The sequence below is a fragment of the Drosophila teissieri genome, chromosome 2R (assembly GCF_016746235.2).
Source record: "Drosophila teissieri strain GT53w chromosome 2R, Prin_Dtei_1.1, whole genome shotgun sequence".
NCBI lineage: Eukaryota > Metazoa > Arthropoda > Insecta > Diptera > Drosophilidae > Drosophila > Drosophila teissieri.
In genome coordinates, this window is record NC_053030.1 from 19,944,868 (window position 1) to 19,971,020 (window position 26,153).

General features: G+C 44.5%; 2 protein-coding genes across 6 annotated transcripts in view; one reads left to right on the forward strand and one right to left on the reverse strand.

Moving 5' to 3' along the window:
* Nucleotides 1-13,525: 13,525 nt before the first annotated feature.
* LOC122613214 (glutathione S-transferase 1) lies at nt 13,526-14,880 on the reverse strand. Its single transcript, XM_043787277.1, has 3 exons — nt 14,836-14,880; nt 14,648-14,756; nt 13,526-14,165 (listed from the first exon to the last, which is right to left on the reverse strand). Exons 2-3 carry the CDS (start codon nt 14,743-14,745, stop codon nt 13,586-13,588), a joined length of 678 nt encoding a protein of 225 aa, XP_043643212.1. The 5' UTR covers nt 14,746-14,756; nt 14,836-14,880; the 3' UTR covers nt 13,526-13,585.
* A 6,092-nt stretch (nt 14,881-20,972) lies between these two features.
* LOC122613504 (NACHT domain- and WD repeat-containing protein 1) overlaps nt 20,973-26,153 on the forward strand; it is a 33,570-nt gene continuing 28,389 nt past the window's right edge. For 4 of the 5 annotated variants that reach the window (XR_006325692.1, XM_043787710.1, XM_043787709.1 and 1 more), the window contains exons 1-2: nt 20,981-21,143; nt 22,121-22,244. The gene's annotated coding sequence lies outside the window, so the exon portion shown is untranslated. Of the gene's footprint in view, nt 21,144-22,120; nt 22,245-26,153 lie in introns of all 5 variants that reach the window. The other variant, XM_043787708.1, reaches the window with a different exon arrangement.

Below are 26,153 nucleotides of genomic sequence, written 5' to 3' on the forward strand. Positions count from 1 at the left end.
CACACACACACGCTCACACACACACATCAACGCGTTGACGCAGGACTCTGCATGGAAATTTTTGGGCTGGCAGCGGGCTTAAATTGGGCAAAGCTTCACTTTCATTGATTGCCGCACGCGGAAAGGAGGCCAAAAGCTGCAGGAGCACGTGGCTTTCGGGGGTTGAAAGTTCAAATGCCGCCGCTATCGCCTGTTGTGGTGGTGGTTGTACAGAGGAAGAGCGAAACGCTGGGAGAGAAAACCCAAAAGGACTACTAGTGTATTTTCCTCTGGAATATAAATATTTTATCCTATTATATAAATGGTCAAGGAATTACAAACTTCTAAGTATAATAATTTAATGAAAATATTTGAATTACTAATAAAGAAAAGAATCCTTTCAAATGAACCGCCAAATATAATCAAATTTTATTGCAGTCTTTTAGGCGCACTCTGCTACCGCCCGCCAGATGGCGATTGTTACATGTGTGACCAGTTTTTTATTTTAGTATCGATAAGCACTTATCGATAATTGCAATGCACCGCGTCATTTAAATTAGGTAACAATTTTTGTGTTATTATATTTATATTTTGCCAACCGCTGAAAGTTGCAACAAAATCTTTTAAAATAAAATTGCAATGTTTTCTTTAAGTTTCATAATAAAGTCGGTTCTCAAAATAAAACATGTATTTTTGACAAAGAGCTTCCAAAACTATAAATAAATAGAAATTTAAATATAAATTTATAGTAACATACCAGTAATACAAAATTTAAGCCAATACGAATCATATTAAAGTCATGAAAAAATCCCAATAAACCCGACAAACATGTTAAATACTTTACCCCAGCTCCGAAAAGGTTAAACATGTTGCCCATGTACATACATACACCAGTTCGTAATGTTTTTCGTGGCCAGAAAAAAAGGAAAAAGGAAAAACAATGAAAGGCTCGCGAGCAAGAAAGCTCTTTTTTTTCTGCCTCGGAAAAACCAAATCACAAATATTGTTTGACCCTCATTATGTTTGAAATTTGCTTTTCGAGGCCCAGCCAGCGAACACGAGGACATTAATGATAGGATGTGAACAAAGGACCCATTCATTTGTTTTTGCACCGATGCTTTTAGTACACTTATTTAATAGTCAAGGAAACAATAGAATAATATTTCGTTATTTAAATGGGAATGTACAATATGTTCGTTATATTATTGAAAATGTACAATATATTCCTTTAGTTAGTAATAAGGTTTTATAAATCCAAAGTTCTATGATATTAAATTAAATATTACATTTTACGATTTATACCTAGGATGTCTTTAGTTTCTATAAATATCATTATATTGAAAACCTAATAACCCTATGCAGAGTATCCTTTTCGAGAGTGAAAAGGAGCAAAAGTGCTTAAAGCTGAAGAAGAGGGTCGAACAAGAGGCAAGTCAGAAAACAAGGGAGGCCTGTAAGCGAGTAAGATGTGCACAAAGTTAGTTTTGCCTTCCTTGTTCGCTTTTCCTTTTCCTTATTATTATTTTTTTTTGTTTTTCCTGTGTTGTCCTGCTCGTAAACTCATTTGCCTGGCACGCTGACAATAACAGGGCAAAAACACCCGGCGGCAAGTTTACAGAATATATAGTAAAGTAAACATCTTTGGCGGCCCGTGGGCAGCCCGAAAAATAAGGCTCCCGCCTTAAGAATAACAATACAATTTAATATAAACGTCGTTTTTGCTTTTTACCCGCGCCATGCTACTTTCGCTGAATTTTCGTAAGAAATGTTTTTTGTTTTGCATTGACACGCAGTGCGAATAATACGCCTGGGCGTATGCAATGAAAACTTAAACTTTTGCATAATCTGGAATCACTTGCGCACGCACGAAGGTAAACAAATTTGCACGGCCATGGCAGAAGGTAAATGAAAATGTACTAAAACTGAGGCACAACGCTTAGAAAATTATGCAAAAATAAACAGGGATAAAAAATGTTGGATCAAAAGGATCCGCACACGGCCGGAAAAAGTCTCAAAAAGAAAGAAATGTTAACTAAAGAAGAACATTACGACATGTAGCAAAACTGAATAACTAAATATGCAGCATTTTAAATTAAAGTAGGGATTTGTATATATAAATCCTACTCCTCTGTAAATTCCTAATGTGAAACATTTTATTGATTACATGGATAGATTTGTTCTCAGTGCACGCCCAAAGTAAAAAGTGCGATAAAAACAAATGCGTCTTCCTCGCGGCACCGAGCATCTTCCTCGTGCTCTCCGCGCCAAGGTGATTATCCATAATCCCCCGAAAAAAGCGTCCGTGTGGCGGGCAGGATTGAATGACTAAAGATAAAGTTTTCCCTCGCCCAGCAGATAAGTGTGGGCACTGCTCCTGCTCCTCCTCCTGCTGCTCATCCTCCTGCTGCTCCTCCTCCAGCTGCTCCTCCTTCCCTTTCATTTCTCTACTGCCCCCCAGTCATGTTCCCCGGAACAGGGACACCATCTCCATTACACAGCCACATACACCCACTTTTTCGCCCGCCAGATATCCCACCTGTCTGGGATGAGATTCAAGCGTTGATATTTTCAGCTGCGCTGGAATTTGTAGTCTGGCAGCGATAAAGCATCTTTTCGGTGACAATGAATCGGGGATAAAGCATTTTACGTGCCACCGGCTGCCAAATAAAGTGCTCCTCTCCTCGCTCTACTTCCACTTGCGGGTTGTTTTTTCAGCCACGTCGCTGATTTCGCATAAATTATGCAAGTACATTTTACCCGAGAGTGTAACATGCAGGCAACCGAGTCTGCGGAGCGACCAAGAGGACCAACAGCCAGTCCTCAAATTCTGGCTAACAAATTACCAAATGTGCTTTTTATGCAGTGAAAACAAGGCATTTGCGGATGTGGATGTGGTGGCTCCACATTTAGCTGGGTTTAAGCAAAGCACAGGAACATTTTCCATATTAAATCTTTAGCTTTTTTCATATTTCTTTCTTTAGCCAAGAAAACCCAAATATGTATTTAACATTTGCAGAAAGCTCTGTAAAGAAATGAAGCCAAAAAAGCCACATGAAAGGCATTTGTATCGAATGTTGAAACAAAATTAGTTTTCCTTTTTTGCCAAACGAAGTGTGTTAATGAATTTCCATGATACCTTTGGGTTAGCCAAACAACATTCGGTTCGAATCGCATGAAGACCATTTCAATGTGCATTTGACTGGAACGCCGCAAACCCAATTTCTCATATTCCGCAGCAGGCGGAGCAGCATTCATTTCACTCCACTCCACCACCCACCAGACCATTGGACCACCACCCACTGGAAAGCAGCCTCCTAGGACCGCCCATTGAGTTCCTTTTTGTGACAGGTGCACCTGCTACTGACCCGTCCTCGCCAACTGGTTGCAGGTGAGTTGAGGTTGCCCCACTGGCCGGACTCTGGTTGACTGGCCAACTGGCGGTTGCCCCTGACACACTTCCGAGGACACTGTCTTCGGCCAGGAAGTGCTTCCTTGCTTCCTTGCATGTGGAGTGATATAAACCCATTGCTTTAAGGCGCACCTTTAAATGGATAACTGTAATTTACTTTCTTATATTTTATGATGGCAGTGCGGGGTGCGGGCTGCGGGGTGCGGGGTAGATCAAGATACATCTAACTAAAATTAAACCAAAACCAGTTGGGAATTATTTGTAAACGTAAAAAAAGTAAAGTTACAAATAATTCCCAACTTGTCTTGGTTTATCTTTAGTTAAATGTAATTCTTTTTACTTACTTTTACTCTTACGCACCCCGCACCACGCACAGCCCCCGCACAGCCCCGCACAGCCCACGCAGCCAAGACCCAGCAGCCCGCACTTTACATTTTACTTTTTTTACGTTTACAAATTATTCCCAACTTGTTTTGGTTTAATTTTAGTTAGATGTACCTTGATCTACCCAGACCCCGCACCCCGCCCCCCAGCCCAGACCCCGCACCCCCGCACAACCCCGCAGCCCAGACCCCGCAGCACAGACCCTGCACCCCAGCCAGACCCCGCACCCCGTAGCCCGCATTTTACATTTTACATTTACATTTTTTTTACATTTACATTTCAACCTTGATCTACCCAGACCCGCACCCCACGCCCAGACCCGCACAGCCCCGCAGCCCAGACCCGCACCCCGCAGCCCGCCCCCAGCCCAGACCCGCACCCGTAGCCGCATTTTACATTTACATTTTTTTTTACATTTACATTTACAACTTGTTGGTTTAATTTTAGTTAGATGTACCTTGATCTACCCAGACCCGCACCCCCAGCCCAGACCCGCACCCGCAGCCCAGACCATGCACCACCCAGCCCAGACCCGCACCCGTAGCCGCATTTTACATTTACATTTTTTTTACATTTACATTTTACAACTTGTTTGGTTTAATTTAGTTAGATGTACCTTGATCTACCCAGACCCCGCACCCCCAGCCCAGTCCACGCACAGCCCCGCACAGCCCCGCAGCCAGACCCCGCACCCCGCAGCCCAGACCCTGCACCTCCCAGCCCAGACCCCGCACCCCGTAGCCCGCATTTTACATTTACACTTTTTTTTTACATTTACATTTTAAAACTTGTTTTGGTTTAATTTAAGTTAGATGTACCTTGATCTACCCAGACCCCGCACCCCCAGCGCAGACCCCGCACAGCCCCCGCAGCCCAGACCCCGCAGCCTAGACCCCGCACCCCGCAGCCAAGACCCTGCACCTCCCAGCCCAGACCCCGCACCCCGTAGCCCGCATTTTACATTTTACATTTACATTTTTTTTTACATTTACATTTTACAACTTGTTGGGTTTAATTTTAGTTAGATGTACCTTGATCTACCCAGACCCGCACCCCACAGCCCAGACCCGCACCCACAGCCCAGACCCCGCACCCCACAGCCCAGACCCCGCACAGCCCCCGCAGCCCAGACCCCGCAGCCTAGACCCCGCACCCCGCAGCCCAGACCCTGCACCTCCCAGCCCAGACCCCGCACCCCGTAGCCCGCATTTTACATTTTACATTTACATTTTTTTTTACATTTACATTTTACAACTTGTTGGGTTTAATTTTAGTTAGATGTACCTTGATCTACCCAGACCCCGCACCCCACAGCCCAGACCCCGCACCCCGCAGCCCAGACCATGCACCACCCAGCCCAGACCCGCACAGCCCCCGCAGCCCAGACCCCGCAGCCTAGACCCCGCACCCCGCAGCCCAGACCCTGCACCTCCCAGCCCAGACCCCGCACCCCGTAGCCCGCATTTTACATTTTACATTTACATTTTTTTTTACATTTACATTTTACAACTTGTTGGGTTTAATTTTAGTTAGATGTACCTTGATCTACTCAGACCCCGCACCCCCAGCCCAGTCCACGCACAGCCCCCGCACAGCCCCCGCAGCCTAGACCCCGCACCCCGCAGCCCAGACCCTGCACCTCCCAGCCCAGACCCCTCACCCCGTATCCCGAATTTTACATTACATTTTTATTTTTACATTTACATTTACATCTTGTTTGGTTTAATTTTAGTTAGATGTACCGTGATCTACCCAGACCCCGCACCCCCAGCCCAGACCCCGCACAGCCCCGCAGCCCAGACCACGCACCCCGCAGCCCAGACCCTGCACCTCCCAGCCCAGACCCCGCACCCCGTATCACGAATTTTACATTTTACATTTACATTTTTTTTACATTTACATTTTACAACTTGTTGGTTTAATTTTAGTTAGATGTACCGTGATCTACCCAGACCCCGCACCCCCAGCCCAGACCCCGCACAGCCCCGCAGCCCAGACCCCGCAGCCTAGACCCCCCCCGCAGCCCAGACCACGCACCCCCAGCCCAGACCCCGCACAGCCCCGCAGCCCAGACCCCGCAGCCTAGACCCCGCACCCGCAGCCCAGACCCTGCACCTCCCAGCCCAGACCCCGCACCCCGTAGCCCGAATTTTACATTTTACATTTACATTTTTTTTTTACATTTACATTTTACAACTTGTTTGGTTTAATTTTAGTTAGATGTACCTTGATCTACTCAGACCCCGCACAGCCCCGCAGCCCAGACCCCGCCCCCGCAGCCCAGACCCTGCACCTCCCAGCCCAGACCCCGCACCCCGTGCCCGCATTTTACATTTTACATTTACATTTTTTTTTACATTTAATTTACATTTTTTTTTACATTTACATTTTTTTTTTACATTTACATTTTACAACTTGTTTGGTTTAATTTTAGTTAGATGTACCTTGATCTACTCAGACCCCGCACCCCCAGCCCAGACCCCGCACAGCCCCGCAGCCCAGACCCCGCACCCCGCACCACCCTGCCCAGACCCGCACCCCGTAGCCCGCATTTTACATTTTACATTTACATTTTTTTTTTACATTTACATTTTACAACTTGTTTGGTTTAATTTTAGTTAGATGTACCTTGATCTACTCAGACCTCGCACAGCCCCCGCAGCCCAGACCCCGCACCCCGCAGCCCAGACCCCGCACCCCGTGCCCGCATTTTACATTTTACATTAACATTTTTTTTTTACATTTTCTTTTTTTTTATTTTACATTTACATTTTACAACTTGTTCGGTTTAATTTTAGTTAGATGTACCTTGATCTACCCAGACCCTGCACCCCCCAGCCCAGACCCCGCACCCTGCAGCCCGCATTTTACATTTTACATTTTACTTTTTTTACGTTTGCTGGGTGCGGGGTGTGGGGTGCGTGGTGCGGGGTGCGTGGTGCAGGAATAAAGTGCGAAGGAGGCTCTTCAACACTGACAGTTTTTGCCGGTTTGTCGGCGTTACAGTGGGCGTGGCAAGATGGGGCAAGCAACTTGGGCTGCGCATATGTCTCTGGAGTCTGCATACTGGTTCTCGACGTTCATACGGACAGATGGAAAGACGGACGGACAGACGGACGGAAATGGCCAGATGATTGATCCTGGTCAAGAATATATATACTTTATATGGTCGGAACCGCTTCCTTCTGCCTGTTACATACTATTCAACGAATCTAGTATACCCTTTTACTCTACGACTAACGGGTATAATTATATCACGTTCTCTCTGCAAAAAGTTCGATTAATTTTCGACGCATTCTTACACGTTTTTACACAGCAGATTCTATTTGCAGGATATGTTGACTTATGGCCAAGAGAAAAAACGTTTGTAAAGGTCATATCTTTTTATAGAAGGACCAATAGCAACACGAGTGTGTTTGGATTCCCAAATTTCCCCCAAAGAGTTTCAACAACTAATCCAGTAATTTGTAAGCAACACCATGAATAGGTGAGTGCTTATATAAGCGCCCGAGAGTGGCAGTCAAACCAACGATTATCCGATTCCAATGGCCAAAAGGACCTTCAATGCACACGAACGCTCGTCACATTGGATTGACTTCTGTCTGTCTGTTTACACCGGCCATTGTGGGCTAATTTGGAACGGTTATGTAATTTTCTGGGCATTTTGTAGGTATTTGTACCCTTATTGGGACTATCGATGGATTCGGTGGAGTGACTGGAAGGGCGGGCATCCTGGAGCAGCCTAGGAAAACCTATTCAAATCCAAACAGGATGCGGATTGGACTGGCGTGTATAGTTATGCAAATTACACGCCCGCACACATGACTGCACGGCGATATCCATGGATGGGGACAATGGGACTCCGGGAACGGTGTGCCTGGATCCAAAGCAAACGTTTTGAATGGTTTTAATAACTTTACACACTCACGCACACGCACACCCACACACAGACACACACACACAACCAGGCATCACCACGTGAGACAACAATAACAACGAGTGCGCACAACAATGGGCTTTGGTAATGCGAACTGAATGAATATTCACGAAAGTAAGTGTGTGCGTGTGCATGTGGGCCTTTATATATGCCACACATTCTACAAATGCCGCCATGGCCAAAAATGTAATCCCCCCACCACCCACCACTCTCCACCCTCGGCGCACCTGAGCTGGCCAAATAAATGCTAACGAGGATTAGACAAAGTTAAATGCGAGTTCGTTACCGAGCTTCCTCATTTGGGCAGCCCGTATCCGGTCCCATTTCAGGATCTACACAGCAAACAATGCCCATCGCTGTGGGTGCAAAAATAAATTCATTTTAATTACAACAATTCCCATGAAATTCAAAATTATAGTGAGTACTAGGCGAAGCCTTAATTAAAATCGAGTGTTAAATGAAGCTTCATTTGTACTACAAATTACATTTTTGTTTCAGTCCACTACTTTCGCACACTTCAGTTTCGAATAAACTCCCCCATTTAGACAGCTGCTTTGTATACTTTTCGTATATCTAATGCCAGTGCATTAAGTGACGTGAGAATTTACTACACGCGCGGCGAAAATGCGTCTAAAAATCTTTTCCAAATAAAGTGAAAGTCAAAAGATAATTAATTCCCGTTCTATCCCCATTCTTTGGGGCGTCAAAATGCTTTGTTGCCAACTTATTAAGAAGCGCCATCAGCTTTGGGTGCTAAAAGTTCAGCATAGTTGCTGGCATGGCAGCCAGGCAGAGGACTCTTTCATTGGGCATAATGCTCATAATTAAACCAGCTGGGCCCCCTCCCCTTTTCACCTCCGCTCCTGGGACAGGTGGAATCCGTCTGTGGGAAACTCAAAACCAATTACCAGAGCTGCCCCAAAAATGGCAAAAGAGAATGAGATTTATAGGGAGCATAGGGTGCGCAGTGTGAGGGGGTTCGAGTCACGTATGCAAAACACGTATACGTCATGTGGGCCATGAGTCAGGCAATTACAAAAGCTTTTGTGTGTCTGGCCGTGCGGCAAGAAGGGTTGCAAAAATTTTGGATGCAAACTGAATGCATCTGGAATCTGGCAGCTGGCGGATGGCAGCTGGTAGCTGGCTCCTGGTGTTGTACAAACGATAACACCAAGCCACCGGAAATGCACTGACAGAAAACTCTAAGAATTATAGATATTTCAATAGCAACGAAAGCCTTTTGGTGTATATAAAAGATGATTATAAAAGATGTGATGGCAGATTAAAATACGACATTTAAATTTAATAAAACATTACGCATTGCCAATAAGAAAGTAAAGCAGACATAACTAAATATCCAAAGTATACAACAAATATTTAAAAATATTATACACTATAATGTTGAAACTGGTTAAATTGAAATTTGAAACATAAAATGTGTGTTTTCACGTGTCTAGCAGTGGCGATTGAAATCAAAGAACATAGGCGAATCCATTTATGCTGGCTTTTTTTCCAATTCCTAGCAACTGAATTGGGCGACACTGCCTTGCCATAGATAAACCAATGAGTTGAACCCCAAAATGAAGCTGGCAGGCCAATTTTGCGGTTGTGTTGTGGCGGCAAATGAAAGTTAATTGGTTTAAGGAGATTGCCCATGGAGGTGGCAAGGCAGCGAGACAGTCAGGCAGCTAGGTGGCCAAGTGGCAGTGGCAATAGGCACTCCGCGGTGGCAGTGGCAACCGGGAACCAAAGTGCCTGGCGGAGCGCAATGAGGCGGATGCGTGAAAACGGCGTGAAAGCCAGAAGCTTCGCCTGCTGCCGGGGGCCCTGTAATCAGGAGCGGTCTTCGCTCGAGTCATATGGCTGAATGAATTCATTTGCAAGTCAGCCTAGAGCCTAGAGTTCCCGGAAAACGCCCCACTTCCAATCCCACTTTCACTTCCACTGCCACTTTCCCACGCTCACACCCGATTTTCCCAGGCCCACTCCTGGGCAATAATTCGCTTGTTGTTGGCTCTAATTGGAAAAGTTTGTCGAGCACTTAGTGTCAACAAATTTATTGTCTATAATTGCTGCTTTGCCAGAATCCATTCCTTCCTTTTTATTTTTGCGGCACTTGGGTTGCAAGCAAAGTTCAAACATCGCTGGCAGCCGTGGAATGGATAATGAATGAGGCACGAATGCCCGGAATGCGACACATCGTCGGCTGTCAGGGTCCATTATTCAAGCTAATTACACTTGCAACAGCGTGTCCAGCAAAAGTACACTTTTAACACATTTGCCGAATTAATTAGTCAACATTGAAGCGCGTACAGTGACTCACAAAATAGTAAGAAGAAAGTTGGTAATTGAGATATAAAAGGGATATTGCTATTACTTGCAAGTAACTGCAGCTTTATTTGCAAATTATTTAATACTCAGACGTGGAAGTTTAAAAAGCCAGTAAATATTTGATGCAAGTGCTTAGATTGCAATCCGTTAATTTAATTGTTACTACTTTTAAAATGATACGACTGCTCCTCTTTTCACGGCCATTAAACATTGATCCTTAGAGCCAGCTTCTTGGTGCTCACATGCAGATACCTCCATTTTCCCCCGACACTTATACTGCCGGCAAGCACTTTACCCATCTACTTTATATATGCATTTTGCCCGACCTTCGCTGCATTCGATATTGATTAAATGAAAGCGCAATGACATGTCAACGGCAATGGGAAAGTTTGCTCTGCACTCGGACCGGAGTCTGGGATTCTGCAGTTACAGATCAACTTGGCTGCATTCATACATATCCAATTATGCAAATGCAAATGTGGCTGCTGTCAGCAAGCGGCATTCGAATGGCGGCGAGCACCTAATCAACATGCATCGAAACCGGGCGGCCCGGTGTCCTGGCGCTCGCAGGATGTGCAGGATGCAGGATGTTCTCGCAGCGACCTGGCCCCGTTTTGAATGGCAGGCCTCGGCACAAAAGCCCACAAGTTTGTGCGGCCGTTTATCAGCAGCCGGCCAGGCAGGCAGCAAACTATCCGAAGGACATCCAAGCGGACGGAGAAACGGACATCCAGACGGACGGACGGACAAACGGACGAACGGACAGGACAGGAAAGTTGAGCAGGATAATCGCCTTTCATTGTACTGGCACACTCACAAATGCACTCGCTCGTTACGAGCTATAGTTGGGTTAGTTTTTCAAAACAGATTTAGTTTCATTGCCCGGTGATTAGTTCGTGCCATGCCCCCTTCGCCCATTTAAGTGGGCATCTTCAGCATTATGTATGGCCGGCTTTCAGCCAGCCTGTGCCTGTCAATTGTTGAGTACGAGTGTCGGAATACACATCGAATCGGAAATGAAGGTCCGGACATCGAACACGGACACGCAACACGAAGAGTGCGCCCATCAACGCCGCTCCTTGTCCGGCCATCGAGTGGAGACATGCATTCATTCCCCACGAGAGTCCTCCTGTCCCGTCCCTTTGTCCGGCCATTTGAAGAGCAGAACCATGTCGACGCCAAGTGGCCCACTCCAATCGACGCAGTGATGGCAAATACCTATGATGATATGCCAATTTGCATGCAGTTCTGTGTGGATTACATCTTGAGCGACACAACCTTTTACTTTGCTCGATTTTAAGAAGTCCGTGCCCATAATAACACGTGTAAGTGCTTTACAAACAAGGCAGATTAATAAAGATGAATTTTTCATCAACATGTATTGCCTTTCGATGGCACAACAGATCCCATCACTGTCCCCACAGTCCGATTGCTGTGATTGGAAACCCATGACGAAATTATGCCAGAATTATATGAATGTCAAACTTCCAAATCGTTAACGTTGATTAGCTTTGTTTGGCTTATTGGTAATTGGTCAGATTGTGATTTGCGCACAATAAATGCGTATTCCAATTAGTTTAATGAGCCCGCTTCATGGCCAGCCGAATGCCAAATTCTAACTGCCAGCAAAATATTGAATTTTGTTTGGCAATTGCTGCATGAACGTTGGCTCAGTGGAGAAGTTAATTTCATTGTTAAACAAACCGCAACCGCAGAGCAAACAATGAAGCGAACCCGACAGAAGGCGGCAAACAGATGGCCGGCGACGTTTCAACTTTAAACGAACCGGAAATGGGCGAAGGTCCTGGCACTGTGGTGTCCTGGCGTCCTGGCCACCGAAAAAGGCATCATTAATCATGGGTAGCTACAGTTTTGGCCCCGGTTTACTTAACGCTCCTGGCACGCGCTTAGCTTGCCTTTTTTCCTTTTGCGGCATTAAATTTTAATCCCAAAAACACACTCGCCGCCCCGACAAAAAAGGGAAAAAAACGAAGTAAAAGTAAAAGTAAAAGCCCTTCGGATCCCATCGTCCCACGCCGCACAGTTAATGGCATTTGAAAACTGTGAAAAAAGCATGATGAAAATGTGGCCAAAATCGAGTTCCACGCACCGCTGCTCCTCGGCGGCAAAACTTTTGTCCCGCAGTGTTGCACTTCAATCGAAACGGAGTGCCTCCCTGCGGCTGATGCCCGATGCCTGTTGGCTGTTGCCTGATGGCTGTTGCCTGATGATGGCTGATGGCAGTTGGTTACTGGGTTCTGGATACTGGACACTGAATACTGTACGCTGGATACCGGATACTACCGGCTGCACCCAGTGGTGCCGCCTCGTGTCGCCACTGCTGATCGACAATGACTGGCGGCCATAAGTGCAGAGTGAAGTGTCACATCACGTTTGCGAAAAGTCGTCAGCCATATCCGCGTGCATCAAGGCAGAATGTGGGCAAAAAGTCAGCTGCACTTTGCAGCTCCCACTCGCTGGGATGCATTTACTTTTTTTAAATATTTATTGGTAAACTGAAAATGCATTACTTGTGGCAAACTGGGAATGCATTACTTGTGGCAAGCGCATGAAGGAAAAACTAAATATACCCTTATAAAACTGAAACATTATTAGCTTAAAGGTTATGTCAACCAATAATAGATATATTGCTAAAATATCAACTCATTACTTCAAGCTTGCAACATAACAGCGTCAACCGAGCGTTTGTGTTATCTTCGAGTACGCAGAATAAATGACATCCCCTTGAAAGTTGGAAAACAAGTTTAAATAGACTTCAACTGAAAGAAAATCCGTGTCGCACTTGCGAGTTGTTTCCGTTCAAGTGGCCCAAACCAAAAGCAAAGTCAAGAGGCTGCCGCAACCAGTACAAAGCCAAAGCCAAAAGCCGAAAGAAGCTTTAACAACTATAAATGCGATCACTTACAGCTTGTAATCAATAACGAGAAGCGCCGCCAAACACCGACAAGTCAAACAAACAAACAACAACAATGGCCAGCAGCCGAACGGACCCAGGAAAAACTTTCTGGCTTGAATTTCACACACACACACACACAGACACACACTTACACAGTCCATGGGCAAGTTCAGGTTACCGGTTGCCTGCCTGCGCCGCGGCATTTTCCCATTTTCCCCATAAAAAAGTTTTGCCATTACTTTTCGACCAGCTGCACATAACTGTCGCTCTCACAGTCGCAGTTGCTGTCCTTGTCTCCGCTTCTATTCCCGTCTCACCTACAGCCACCCCCCAACCAAAGCCACCCAAATACCACCCCCACCCAGAGTATCACATCTCCTATTATTGTTTGCTGTTCGGCCTTGATTCATCGTCCTGGCTGCTGTCTCAGGAAACTCATGTTTTTATTACGCGCAGTATTGATTGATTGTTCGAGATGAATCTACTGGCATCATACGTTTTATGAGCTAAATTAAAGCTTCAGATTTTCTAAGCAGCCATAAAAAAGAGTTAAAGTCACAGAACCATCTTGATTTCGAATCAAATGCGATTGTATTTTGATACATCTTCTTCAAAGCCCTAAGTTCGCTTACTTCTGCTGTCGCTCGGCCAGAAGTCCCTTGACCAGACCCACCAACAACTCCAGACCTTCCTGGTTGCTCTTCTGGTAGTACGGAAGGGCCTGAATGCGCTTGACCCACTCCACCAGGCGTGGGAACTGCTCCGCCTCGATGGGCGCGAACGCCTCGGCCGTGGACACCGATGCAATGCAGCTGAGATCGGCGATGGTCAGCTTGTCGCCCACCAGGTAATCTCCGCCAGCCAGGCAGTGCTCCAGGCCATCGTAGGCCTTCTGCAGGTAGGCCACTCGATCGGCGGGCACCTCGCCAACTCCGAAGTAGATCACCGGCTCGACGATGAAACGTATACGCGGGAACAGGTGACCGCAATCGTAGTACAAACGTGCATCCACCAGGCGACGCTGATCCGCATCCTTCGGATACAGGGAGTCATCGCCCGCCGGAGCGTACTTATCCGCCAGATAGGCGCAGATGATGTGCGAATCACTCACGATGGTGCCGTTATCATCGAGCACGGGGATCGTGTGCTGCGCATTCAGCTTCAGGAACTCGGCGGACTTGTGCTCTCCGCCTTTGACGTTAACTAGTCTGAAAAAGAGAAAAGAAAAAGGAATGTGAGTGAGAAGAGAAAGTGAGCAAGAAGCTAAGGAACGAGAGTACAGCTGCCGAAAGAGCATAGAGTAGTTTAACCATTAGTTTGTCAATAGTTTTTAGCCATTTCATGATCAGCTTTCGAATTTACTCATCCATATGTATTCCTTATTTCTATTGTGTCATAGCTACATGATTATATTGTGTAATACTGAACAATCAACTGTTAGCAAATGTTTTTTATGACAACGTTTCTTATTATTTGACAGCAAAACCTCACCATCTGCTATCCCAGCTAAGTACCTTAATGTTGAATTATTAAGTAATAAATGGAAATGGCCAGCATATTAAGCGCGGGGCTTTTAAGACCCCACTGCTCCAGTGGAGGGTTAATGAAGAGAGTGGTCGCGGGGGAGACCGGTTTATCAGCTACTGTGATGGTGGAATGGGGGATGGTGGGGTGAGGGGATTGAACTTACCGCAAGTCCAACTCCAAACCAAGAGCGGCGGCCGTCAGCAGAACAGCTCGGCAGGGGGGACTGCGGGGGGCGTAGTAGAGGATGGGTTTGGCCGACATGATACAAGCAGCTGAAATAGATTGGTTAATTACTTATTTGTGTGACCAACGAACTAAGGCAAAACACAAATATTATGCCACTTCACTTACTTTCTCGCTTAACTAAAACGCAACCGGCTTAGCTGAGGGTAAAAAGGCAACTGAAATATTAAAGAGAGGCAAACAAGTTGATTGTTGACGTTGTCGAAGCTCCCACAAAGCTCATCGAGTTCTCCAAAGAGCTGACAGAAGAGCGCCCAACTATGATCGTGCCATTGAAGCTTTGAAAAAGCTCAGACACTGTAAAAGAGACTGTTAATCTCTTCCATAAAAGTATCTTAACTATAACGGTTATAAGTTTTGAAAATGTATCTCTAAGACAAGTTATTTATATAGATTAGCAGAAGATTACGTTAATTTCTTTTTGAAAATTTCTTTTATACCTAAGACGTTTATGTTGTAGATCATAACATGAATACCTTTAATACTTTTTAAAGATTCCATTTAGTCTTTGCCGTCCAAAAATATACCAACTAATATGAAAGTACTTAATTACCTCAAATATATTTACTAAGTTCGAACAAGTAAATTCACTACACATTTAAATTTTAAGAAGGCCCTTTAACCTTCGATCGAATGAGCATCTTTTTTGGTCCAATGGAGTTTATGTCACGCATTGAATAGGTGACTAAGTAAGCCGATTCGTTGTCCCCCCCGGCAGCCCTTCTACGAGGTGAACAAAATTAAATTTTTAAGCGGATTTTGGAATTAGTTAATGGTTAGGGCCAGAGGGTTTTCCCCATTCAGGGATTCACTTTGCCCGGCTGCAGGAGCTTTTTGTACGTAAAGTGAATATAATTGGATTTCTGATGCCCGGCATCAGGTAGATAGAGACATTAATGTGGAATGCAGGGGGGCAAAAACGTCGATAATGGTTCGTTTTGGCCTCTTGCCCCATCGAACTCGAGCTGCGAACTCCGAACTGAAAGTGCCGCTCACGTCGAATGCCTTTAAATATTTGGTCACGGGCAACACCGGGGGATGCGGTCCCCCTTTTCCCATTTTCCGCCCATCTAAGCCCCAAGCCCACACCACACCGCCCCCCAATCGTTTTTCAGCTTTTCCCGTTCGAAGACAAATTTGTGAAAGCAATTTGCAGTTATTAAAGCTTTTAGTGGGATCAAAAGCAAGCTGGCTGCGTCCTTCGACCTGCTTCGAGTACAAGGCATTAAATTTAATTTGGTAATTGAATAATTTCTGTGACAAACACGAACTCAGGCGAACGCAGAGCCTCTGAAGTTCTTCGACTGCCTTCAGGCGATGGGGCCAAACTATGTACAAGGATATGTACGTGTATATGTCCCGTGGGTCCTGAAAGCATTAACTAATTGATTGCCACTTGACGAGTGACATTTATCTTCATAACTTGGTTTTTTTCGCCCCGTTTCTGGGTGCTTAATTGAAATCACAACCAGGACTATCCAGCAGATGCTCTTTCACTGCTCCGTGCATGAGATTAATGGTAATAGGATAGCCAGGACTCGGATGTGGCGACGAACTAGAGAGCAACGCCCACGCCCACGTGGTGCCACTGAGTCAGCTGTTCGAGTGCAAAATCCAGTGTAATTAATGATCCTTTGACGCGCGGGACGGGTTGTTGTCCTGGTGTCCCGATATCCTTTCACTGCCACCCATAAATATTACTTAATTCACATTCAGCCTTGGCATTTATAACAATTAAATTGTGGGGACTACTCGGCTAATTGTCCCTCTAAAACAAACAATGAACGACTGGCAGTATCCCTGCTATCCTTAAATACACAAGAGTGTGTGTTTCTCCACCGAATCAGATAAGCACAATGAAGATGTCGAAATGCCTTGAATCCTGCAGCCTTAGTCTCTTCTTTCATTCTGCTTTTTATTGGAACTGCGAACGGAGGATATTCAGCGACTGGGGGCAGTTCACTGACTAGGCATATTAATCGTCGCTCAAATTAAAAGTGACATCCCATTATTTAGATATAGATATGAATCCGGAACGGCAGACAAGTCAAATGAAGGGCAGCCCTCTACAAAAAAAAAAAATCGATGGCTGTCGATGACAATGGTTATCTGGCTGAATAAAAGGAAGGACGAGCAGAGGTCCTTCGCTGTCCCTGCAAATTAAGTGACGCATTCATCGGAATACAAATTGTCTCAGTGATTTAAAAAGAATTTGGCACAACAAATTTATGCGCAACAATTATTGATGTGAACGGTAAAATGGACATTATGAATTCATAAATATTTCTTCATATTATTCGTAATGTATTAATATTTAAATCTTTCTGTCGAAAAGTGGTATGGTATTTGTATTACATAACTTAACTTAGGTGTAAATGGAGTAACAAAACTGAACATTAAGTAATTAGCAATAATTGACAATAATGTATGTAATAACAATAATTGACATAAAGTACATATTGTCAATTATTGTTTTATTACCTAATGTTCTCTTCAAATATATACATACATGACTGAATTTAAATGCCTAAATATTATTGGGCTTGTCTTACTTTTGAACCTTTTTAAAGCCCAACTGACATTACATAAAAATCGAGAAATATGACGTTTAAATGAGGTTTGAATTCGGAAAGCTTTCAACATTTTACATCCTCGGAAAGGCGATTACATGTGGGGCTTCGATGACCTTGAGATATGTTTTCGATCCCGACCCCCTCGTCCATCAATGCCCGTCGTCCTGCTCCTTTGACCTTCTGCCTGTTGAAACTGTCGGATTCAGGACTCCGAGCTCAGGACTCAGGACGCAGGACGCAGAACTCAAAACCCGTAAGCCAGTCGAAAGCATCTGTTTTTGCATCTCTCGGATGCGACAGGATGCCTGGCAGGCAGGCTAAGGACTTTAATTTGTTTGATCCGTCTGTGCTTATCAGGGAAATCCACTTGCTAGTCGCTGAATTTATTGAACTTTATTGAACTGTAAGAATACGAGCATAAATAAAACGTAGCACATGGGGGAAGTACAGCGCACGCAATGGCATGGATGTTGAATAAAAGAAAAACCAACTTCGATTGCAGGATATTACAGAGTGCGGCAAATCTACATCCCCAATCGATGAATGATGGAGGGCCATTTCCCATGGTCATACATGTATGTACATATGTATGTGTGTGTGTGTTGTAGGTGTGTATGGGTGAGTGGGTGGTGTGTGAGTGGGTGGTGGTTGGGGCATTGCGGCCATTCGCGCTTTTACGACCCACCTGAATGAATGGATTTTTAGGGCTTTTCGAATATGTATTTTAATGGAGCCGGTGGCTCGTTGTTCTGGCTTTTCTAAACAAAAGCATTGGCAATTTTATTGGGTTGATTTTTTGCGCCACTGTTTACTTTGGGCTCAAGCACTCGAAGCTGCTGTTGGCACTTTCTGCCTTGTTGCCATTGATGGATTAGCGCTGTAAGCCAAACAGGTGGCAGGCGGCCAGAGACCATGTTTTTTTTTCTCTTTTTTGGCCATGTATTCGGCGCCCGTTTCATCACTTTTTCTAAGCCTTTTGGCCATTCAATGCATCAACAGAGTGACAGGCAGAGATGCTGTATCACTGTTTTATGGCCGTACACACAGATGTGCGTGCAGGAAAAACGTTCTATCAACAGATGCGGTCCAAAAATATGTATTCCCATGCGACACACAGATTGGCTATCACTATGAATGTCATAAGCTGAACGGGGGACACTTTTAGTTTAAATTTAAAAACATGAATTTGAAATCCCAGTGCCCCATTTAATGCCATTAAATAAACGAGCTTAAATAATACCTAGTTATTTTCACTTAATCACAACATCCCGCCGCTTCAACTGAATTCAGCATCCGAGCTCATCATCCTCTTAGCCATTTTAGGATCTGCTTAATCCCATTAGCACTTCCCAATGCGAAAAGCATTTCAATTGGCAGCCGCAAAACTGGAGTTTGGTTGGTAGTCTGACAGTCAGCTAACCAGTTTGCACTTTGGCCAAAAATGTAGTTTGGCTAAAATAAATGTTTCTGGATACTGGTGCAGGCTTGCAAAAACTAAATGTTCAAATATACATTTGGAACATTAGGAAAAATTGATTTTTCCTCATTTCTGGCAACGTATTATCTGGATATTTTATTTTATTACGCTGAATTGGGGATATTTATGTGCCGTGGCGAGAGTCTTTAGATTTATGGGTCGTTAACCAGATGGAGGTGTTTGCCGCCTTGGCCAGCAGCGTCGCCTGGCCAAGACCCTTTGGCCATAAATCCTCCAAAGGCTGCCGGGCCACGTGTGGCATGTTATCTAATGCCATGTACATGGCCGGCAATTAACGAGGCAAATATGTACTAATTGCGTATACGCGTTGTGGGCCACCACAGACGGAAAATGCTAATTAAGATGTAGCCCGGCGTGCACTTGATAAATCAATTAATTTATGCAACATCAGCGGGCAGCCCAGTGCATTAGCCCAAGGATCGCAGGAGCAGCTGGAGCAGCAGCAGCACCAGCAGCAACAGCAACAGCAACTCGCAACACAATGCGCCGCAGGAGCTCCAAACACATCCATTTAATTACATCCCACGGTGGCGAGGACTCCGCATCCCGGCGGCTGCTCGTGAAAAGAGCACGCAGCTTGATCCGCAGCGGGGTGCAGGCTTATTAACAACAGAAATTGATTTTGTCCAGGGACCAGAGAGCAGCCATTTCAACGGACGCACCCAACGCACCCAACGGGGACCATCCTGCTTATGCTAATGCCCCCGGGGCATTCGTGACAACCCGTTGGCTGACTAATCGCACTTAATTTGCAGCAGACGGTACACCCGACACCTGAGCTACTGAGCTCCACAGCTCCAGAGCTCCAGAGCTCCTGATGCTTTAAGGTGTCCTGCGAATGAACAAAAGTTCATTGCCCTTCGACTGCGCAGCTTCTGTTTCTGTTTCTGCTGCTGCTGCTGCTCTGCAGGCGCGATAATAAAGTCCTTTATGTAAATGTCTATATAAACGCGTGAAAAAGGCAATTCGTTACCAGAACTATGTGATTACAGTTGGAGCTGTTTAGTGGAGTGTATCCTTTGACGACCCATAAATCCAAGCGGTCTATGGCGAGCACTTAGGCTGCTTTATTCGAATCACCCAATATACTTAATAGAACAAGAAATAATACGAATTTTATGTCTAGCATTGCTAGTAAAATAGGAAGTAGATGAACGCAAGATACTCTCCAAAAAGAAGGAAAACCAATCGAATATATTTAGCAGTATTGCCATCTACTTCAAGCTGATATCAATCCATTCTGTAGCCACGATCCATTCTAAAAGAAATACCATCAGTTAAGTATAAACTTATTCCACAACGCTAAACAGTCGGAGGCAGTAACGAAGAGATAACTATTCCATTGTTAGTCGGAATGGTTGGCCAGAATGGTCATGGGCAATAACAAAGCTATGCCCGCAATTCTTAAATGGAATTGTCACCTCGTCGGGCGCCAAAGAGGCTCAAGACGATGGCGGGGGACGTGGGGTTCTTGGGCCACCCAGTGAAACGGATGGGAAGTGGAACCCGAGCCGCAGGCTCCAAAAGCTCACCGCACTCGACGGCTCCGGCGATTTGTGCCTGGGCAGCGAGAATTCGAAAATGCGAACAGTTGTCGAGCAGATTGGGCACTGGCATCCGAATCTGGATGTGGATCTGAATCCGAATGCGAATGCGAATTGGTGCCGCACTAAACAAAACCCATGGAGCAGTTTGTGTGGCAATGACAACACCGGGTAGCAGCATGCCTTGTGGGAGTGTATTTATTGTTTATCTTATCTGGCCGCCACTTTTGGCCAGAAGCAGATGGCCTAAGGCCAAAAAGTGTATACAGTTTATATCGCTCGATATTAATTGGCCGAAAAGTGCCGGCATTTTGAGGTGTGCGCGAGTGTGTGGAAAAGTGCACTCATCTTTCGCAACCAGGCAACACGATTAATGGCTGGGGCAACATTCAGTCGTGTTGCCAAACAGCCGGCAACATGGAAGGCTGCTTTGAGCCACAAGTGTTTCGGCCCACTCCCTTTCCGCTGATTTCGGCCTGATTTCGAGGAAAACAATGCAGCAACAGCCCCATGAGCTTGGGCTCCTTGCTCACTCGCTCTCACGCTCTGTGTGCCATTTCCACGGTGTTTCTGGGCCGAAAGCTTTCGGCTTTTCCGAGCTGCTCCGCCGCTCAGTTGCTCGTCGAAGTTGAAAGCGTTTGGTGCTCGCAGCGGAAAAGTGGACCTGGCACCCAAACAAATACATTGGGCAAACACAAAAAAAAATGAATAAATAAGGAAAAGCTGGGGAAAACTTTGAAAACGGGCGCGCGAACAAGTGAGCAGCGGCGGCAGAATCAAAATCAGCAGCCGAAGTGAAGTGTAAATAAGTGAAATACCCAGCACACACACACACACAGATACACACACGCACACAGACACCGGAGTTTGGGCCTTGGTATTAGAACGGCACGGGGTAGTTGTTTATATTTATATCCAGTTTCCCCCACTCCCCCCGAGGCTCCCCCCGCAGCAGGTGCGACATTCCTTTGATAATAGACGTTGCCTAAACGGCATTGCATTCCCGACCTGCGTAACTATCTTTAAATGGAGTGTATCTCAGGATACACAACTGATCTTGCTAATAATTCCAGCTTAGCGAACTAAATTTGAGATTGAAGTTAAGATTTAACCCTCTTTTGGCCATGAAAGGTGCAGCATTCCCCCAATTAAATGTGTTGTCTAAATGGCAATGCGATTTCCGACCCATTTCCCGGTTCTGCAACCCTTTTGCATTTATCAATGTCTCCGACGGGGTTCTGGTTGGGTTTGGTTGACTGAGATTGATATGGGAACAATGCAGCCCGATAAAAGGGGCTACAGAAAATGAAAAAGAAAAACCAATTAAACCAACCACTCGGAAAGTTAGAACGGTCAGCAAAGAACCCTTAAAATTGCAGCGCGCAAATTTTAATTGGAAAAACTTGCCTAATTGAAGTTTAACAAACAAAGCGACTGGCGACTACCGACTGGCGACTGGGGTTTGGGGTGAATGCAAATCCTGTCTGGGACAGCGCAAACTTCGTTCTAATTTTCAATTAAATGAAGACAAAACGAGGACCAAAACGAGGAAAAGAAATTGTGCCAAGTGCAATGACCACAGCTGGGGATCTCGAGACCCCCAGGACCTGTTCATTGTTCATAGTTGGCTTCCGCCTGTGCGGATTCCGTGGGCGCTTCAGCGTTTTCGTATCTGAAAACAATTAAAATATGCATAAAATGTAAATGCTCTGCCCAACTAAGGCCAGCATCAAAGTCAAAGACCACAACGATACCGTTTCTGTTTATCGAATTTATAGCACGTCAAGCGGAAGGCGGAAGTGCACAGTGAAAAAGTGAAAATAATTTGTGCATAAATCAGTGGAGAGAAACAATGATGGAATAAAACGGATAGCCGGACTTTGCGTTCAAATTCGGCAGAAGGTAAGAACCGCGAGTCGGCCGCAATTCCACTCGCATTTAAGCCGCAATTCGATATCAATAAACGCACTCAGGCCGAAATTCTCGAGAGTCCTGTTTATTTGGCCGACGGTAATTAGTTTCCTCCCTTCTCGGGCAACCAATCCCCAATCCCCAACCCCAAACAGTTTGGTCTGGCAGCCCATGCGGCGTATGCGTAATATTAAGATAATTGAATGGCCCATGACAAACAACAAAACCGACAGCACAACCGAAAATGGAAATGAAAATGTTTCGTTTTTTCCCTTTTTGTTTTTATTTTTTTCTTCTTTTACTTTTCTGCCTGCGTCTCCGTCTTTGCCTCGTCTTTCTGCCATCATAAAGCATTTTCCGACCTGGCTTGGCATATCCTTTCATTGCCTCTCATGTCGAAAATGGCCAATAAAAATGTTTACGACGCACGCACACACACACACTCTCAGGTATTTTCCCGGAAAATTGGCCCGAAGAAGCGTTGAATACTTATTAAAAAATTACCCAAACTCAGGCGTACATAAGCATTCATGTGTATGGGCATGTACAACTCTTAACGATTCGCCAAGTTCATTATTTGGCATTTACATAAAGAGTTTAATGTCTGATAATTCAGCGAAGCCATCACAAACGCCATATGTGCTTATTAAATGATATGTCCAATAAGATAGGGCTTTTTGGCATCCTGCAGAGCGTTCGCTGCTTTCTAATTAAAGGAAAGTCCGGGCAAAAAGTTGATGAGGGTAAATTGGCAAGTAATTAATCGCCATTTCATTTAGGAGTGAAATTAGGCAGGATACCGTACCTAATATAAATTAAGCCACAGACACAACTTTGTAGTACAGATTCACCAAATTTAACACAACATTAAAGTACTTCTCCTTTGGCTATCTACTAACTAAAGTATCTCGAAATCGTTTTTCTTTCATTTTTGCTTACCAGTGAATTAGTTCCAGTGAAGTAATAGCGCAAATACAGCAAATTGGCAGCAAAATGTCAAAATCAAGGAGCCAGCAAAACAGAGACAAACTTTTTGCGGACCAAAGGCGAAAGGAGTTTTCCAACATAAGCGGATAATTGTGATAACACTTTAATAATCGATTTAGCAAGGAGCTCAGCTGGTAGTGTGTTTTCCCAGCTCAAGAAAGTGAATTAGCAGCATCTACGAAATGATATATTTTATTCATGGCGTATGCGTAATTCGATTTTCGCCGATGCTGTCTCTCTGAGCTCTATATAAACATTTAAAACTTTGTTTATATTCGCTGCAGCAAATCGTGTGTGTACGAGTATGTACACACATCCCAGAAATCCTGCACGCTCACACATTATTCGAAACACATAAAACTCGATGGAGGAGAAAAACAATGAATTGCAAAAGAACGGCAACAAACAAATGCAGAATGCCTTTGCATGTTTCGCCCCGTTTTTAATGGCTCCCAAATTTTATATTTATTGAAACTATAAAAAGTTGATGTGCGAGTGCCGTCGCCTTTGCACTTCACCGAAACCATGTCCATTTCCACGGTTCGGAAAAATCTTCTTGTGGGTCGAACCAAATCCGAGAGCAAATCGCCAGACTTGAGTAATGCCCGTAGGTCAATTTTACAGCCAGTTTAATACGTCCGCCCAGGCAATCCATATGTTCGTAAATATATTAATTTGTTCCAGACTTGGCACCTTTTTTATTGCATCCGTTTCGTTCTTTGTTGTGCGAATGGGCCGCGAAATAAATTCTGAGTGCTAGTGTAAACATTTTTTTGGGGGGGTGGAAAATGGAAATCGAGAAAATCTAGTTCAAGTCCATTTCGCTACTTGCCAAAAATGAAAACGATCTAGACAGAAAGACATAGAGTTATAAACTGACAAGAACGAATTCGAAAGGAATCGTGAGAATTATGAGCAATAATTTAGAAACAATATGTACTTCAGCTTGTGTCAGAGTATTTCAACTGGAAAATACATCCTCTATTCCACGCCATGTGTGCCAAATGAAAATTAGTTATTTATGAGTTCGGTTTTACCAGAAAATTAATCATATTCGGAAATTTTGTAAAGTCAATGACTGCGCAAAGTAAATTAATTGAAACATAAATTTTAAAAATTTTAAAGGTGCAAGAAATATGAAATGACTTATACATAATACAGCATTTTTAAAATTCAAACATAAATTTCTCTACCTTTTGATCCCTTTGTATGCCAGTTTCAAAGGGTCAAGTTTGGCCCAATTAAATTATACGAAATGTGGTAACTTTATCGTCAAGTTGAAACATTAAATGCCAACCCCAGCTAAATTAATCAGCGACCTTGTTATTTTTTGTGTGGCTGCTTCAATTAGGTAAAGTGCGGTGTGTTTTTGCAGCGGCTTCACCTTTGCCAACGCGGCGTATGAGTAACGCGCGTGTAGAACATTTATCTGCCGAACACACTTTGGATGCAAAGTGAGCGCTTAAAACTTTAACCGAATGTCCTGGCTGCGCCCCTGTCCACTGAAACGAAGGACGAGGGGCCTGTCCTTCTGTCCTTCGGTTGAAGCTGACAGGATAACCGTCATGACTGGAGGGTAAAGTGCTATAAATCAGCACTCGAACCACTTAATAAGCACGACCAACGCACCCACACACACACACCACACACACCACACACACATACACCTTCTACCCTGTAAATGCACACACTTGATCCTGGCTTTTACACCATGTTTTTTTTTCGCATTCGCCGCATTTTTCTAGGGTTTTCCCCGCGCTTTTCACGGCCTTCAGAGGAGCGAGAAATGAATTATGGCAACGAAAACAAAGCGAAATATGCGGAGGGCAGCGAAAAGCTGCTGCCTCTATGAAAAAAAAGAATTAGTTGACTGGAATAGAAATATTAACAAATGCCAAATAAAAGCAGATAGAAGGAATTAATTGAAAATATTTTCTAATTGCATTTGAAATGAATGTTTCAATTGAGCGGAAAGCGCAATTGACTCTAAATTTAGGTCAATCAAACACAAAACTTTGAATTTTCTGAATATTCTTTATAAAACCAATGAAGCGAAGAATTCGTTACTATGCCCAAATATAGATCCAAATATAGAATAAATCAATTTAAAGCATTGTGAAAATGTGAATTGAAAATAATATTTCTTTCTCTGCATAAAAAAGGGGATCCTCAGCTGATTGATGAAATTTTCATGGGCGTGGCAGCGAAATGTTTTCGTCACGCGCCTTAATTGCCTCGCCCGCCTGGCGGCCAGCGCCATGTGGGCGGAATGCGGTGGGCGTGGCTGGGCCGCCTTTTCTCTGTTTTGATTTTGCGCTTGCAAAATCGTGAATTTATTCCACTCTTTTTCTGCCACCGCATCTGTTTAGCATAAAGCAATCGTGAATTAGCCATAATTTGTTCCCAACTTTGTGTGTGTGTGAGTGTGAGTGTGTGTTGTGCTTATCGCCGTCAAAATAAAAGCTCATTAATGCGGCATTCGGAAGATTTTAAATATTTGCCCAGCGTTTTGTGTTATTACCATTTTCCAGACGACGTCGCTCCGCCCCCCTTGCACAACCTCTACCGCCACCGCCCCCTTTTTAAATGGTCGTTGTATTATGGCCAAGTGCTCGTGGATGAGCGACCGTGTGTGTTTGCGTTTGCATGTGTGTCTGTTTGTTTTGCGGGTGTCTGCGGGTGCCTCGATTTTAATTAAATATGAAATGCGCTCGGCTTCGCCGGTCTCCGCTGGGTACAGCTGGAAATGGATACACAAAAATCAAATAAACAAACTAGCCAGCGCTTTACATAGAATAGCCGATGCTCTACAGAATAGTTTTCATTCTCATCGAGTAACTAAGGCACTGCTGCCTAACTAAATAAAAGATATTATAATGCAATCCATGAAACGATTTAAACATATGCAGACAA

Coding starts and splice junctions, on each gene's coding strand:
- LOC122613214 (XM_043787277.1), bottom strand. CDS start 14,745: ATGTCGGCCAAACCCATCCTCTACTACGCCCCCCGCAGTCCCCCCTGC. Junction 14,166..14,647: donor GGTTTGGAGTTGGACTTGCG/GTAAGTTCAATC, acceptor TCTCTTTTTCAG/ACTAGTTAACGTCAAAGGCG.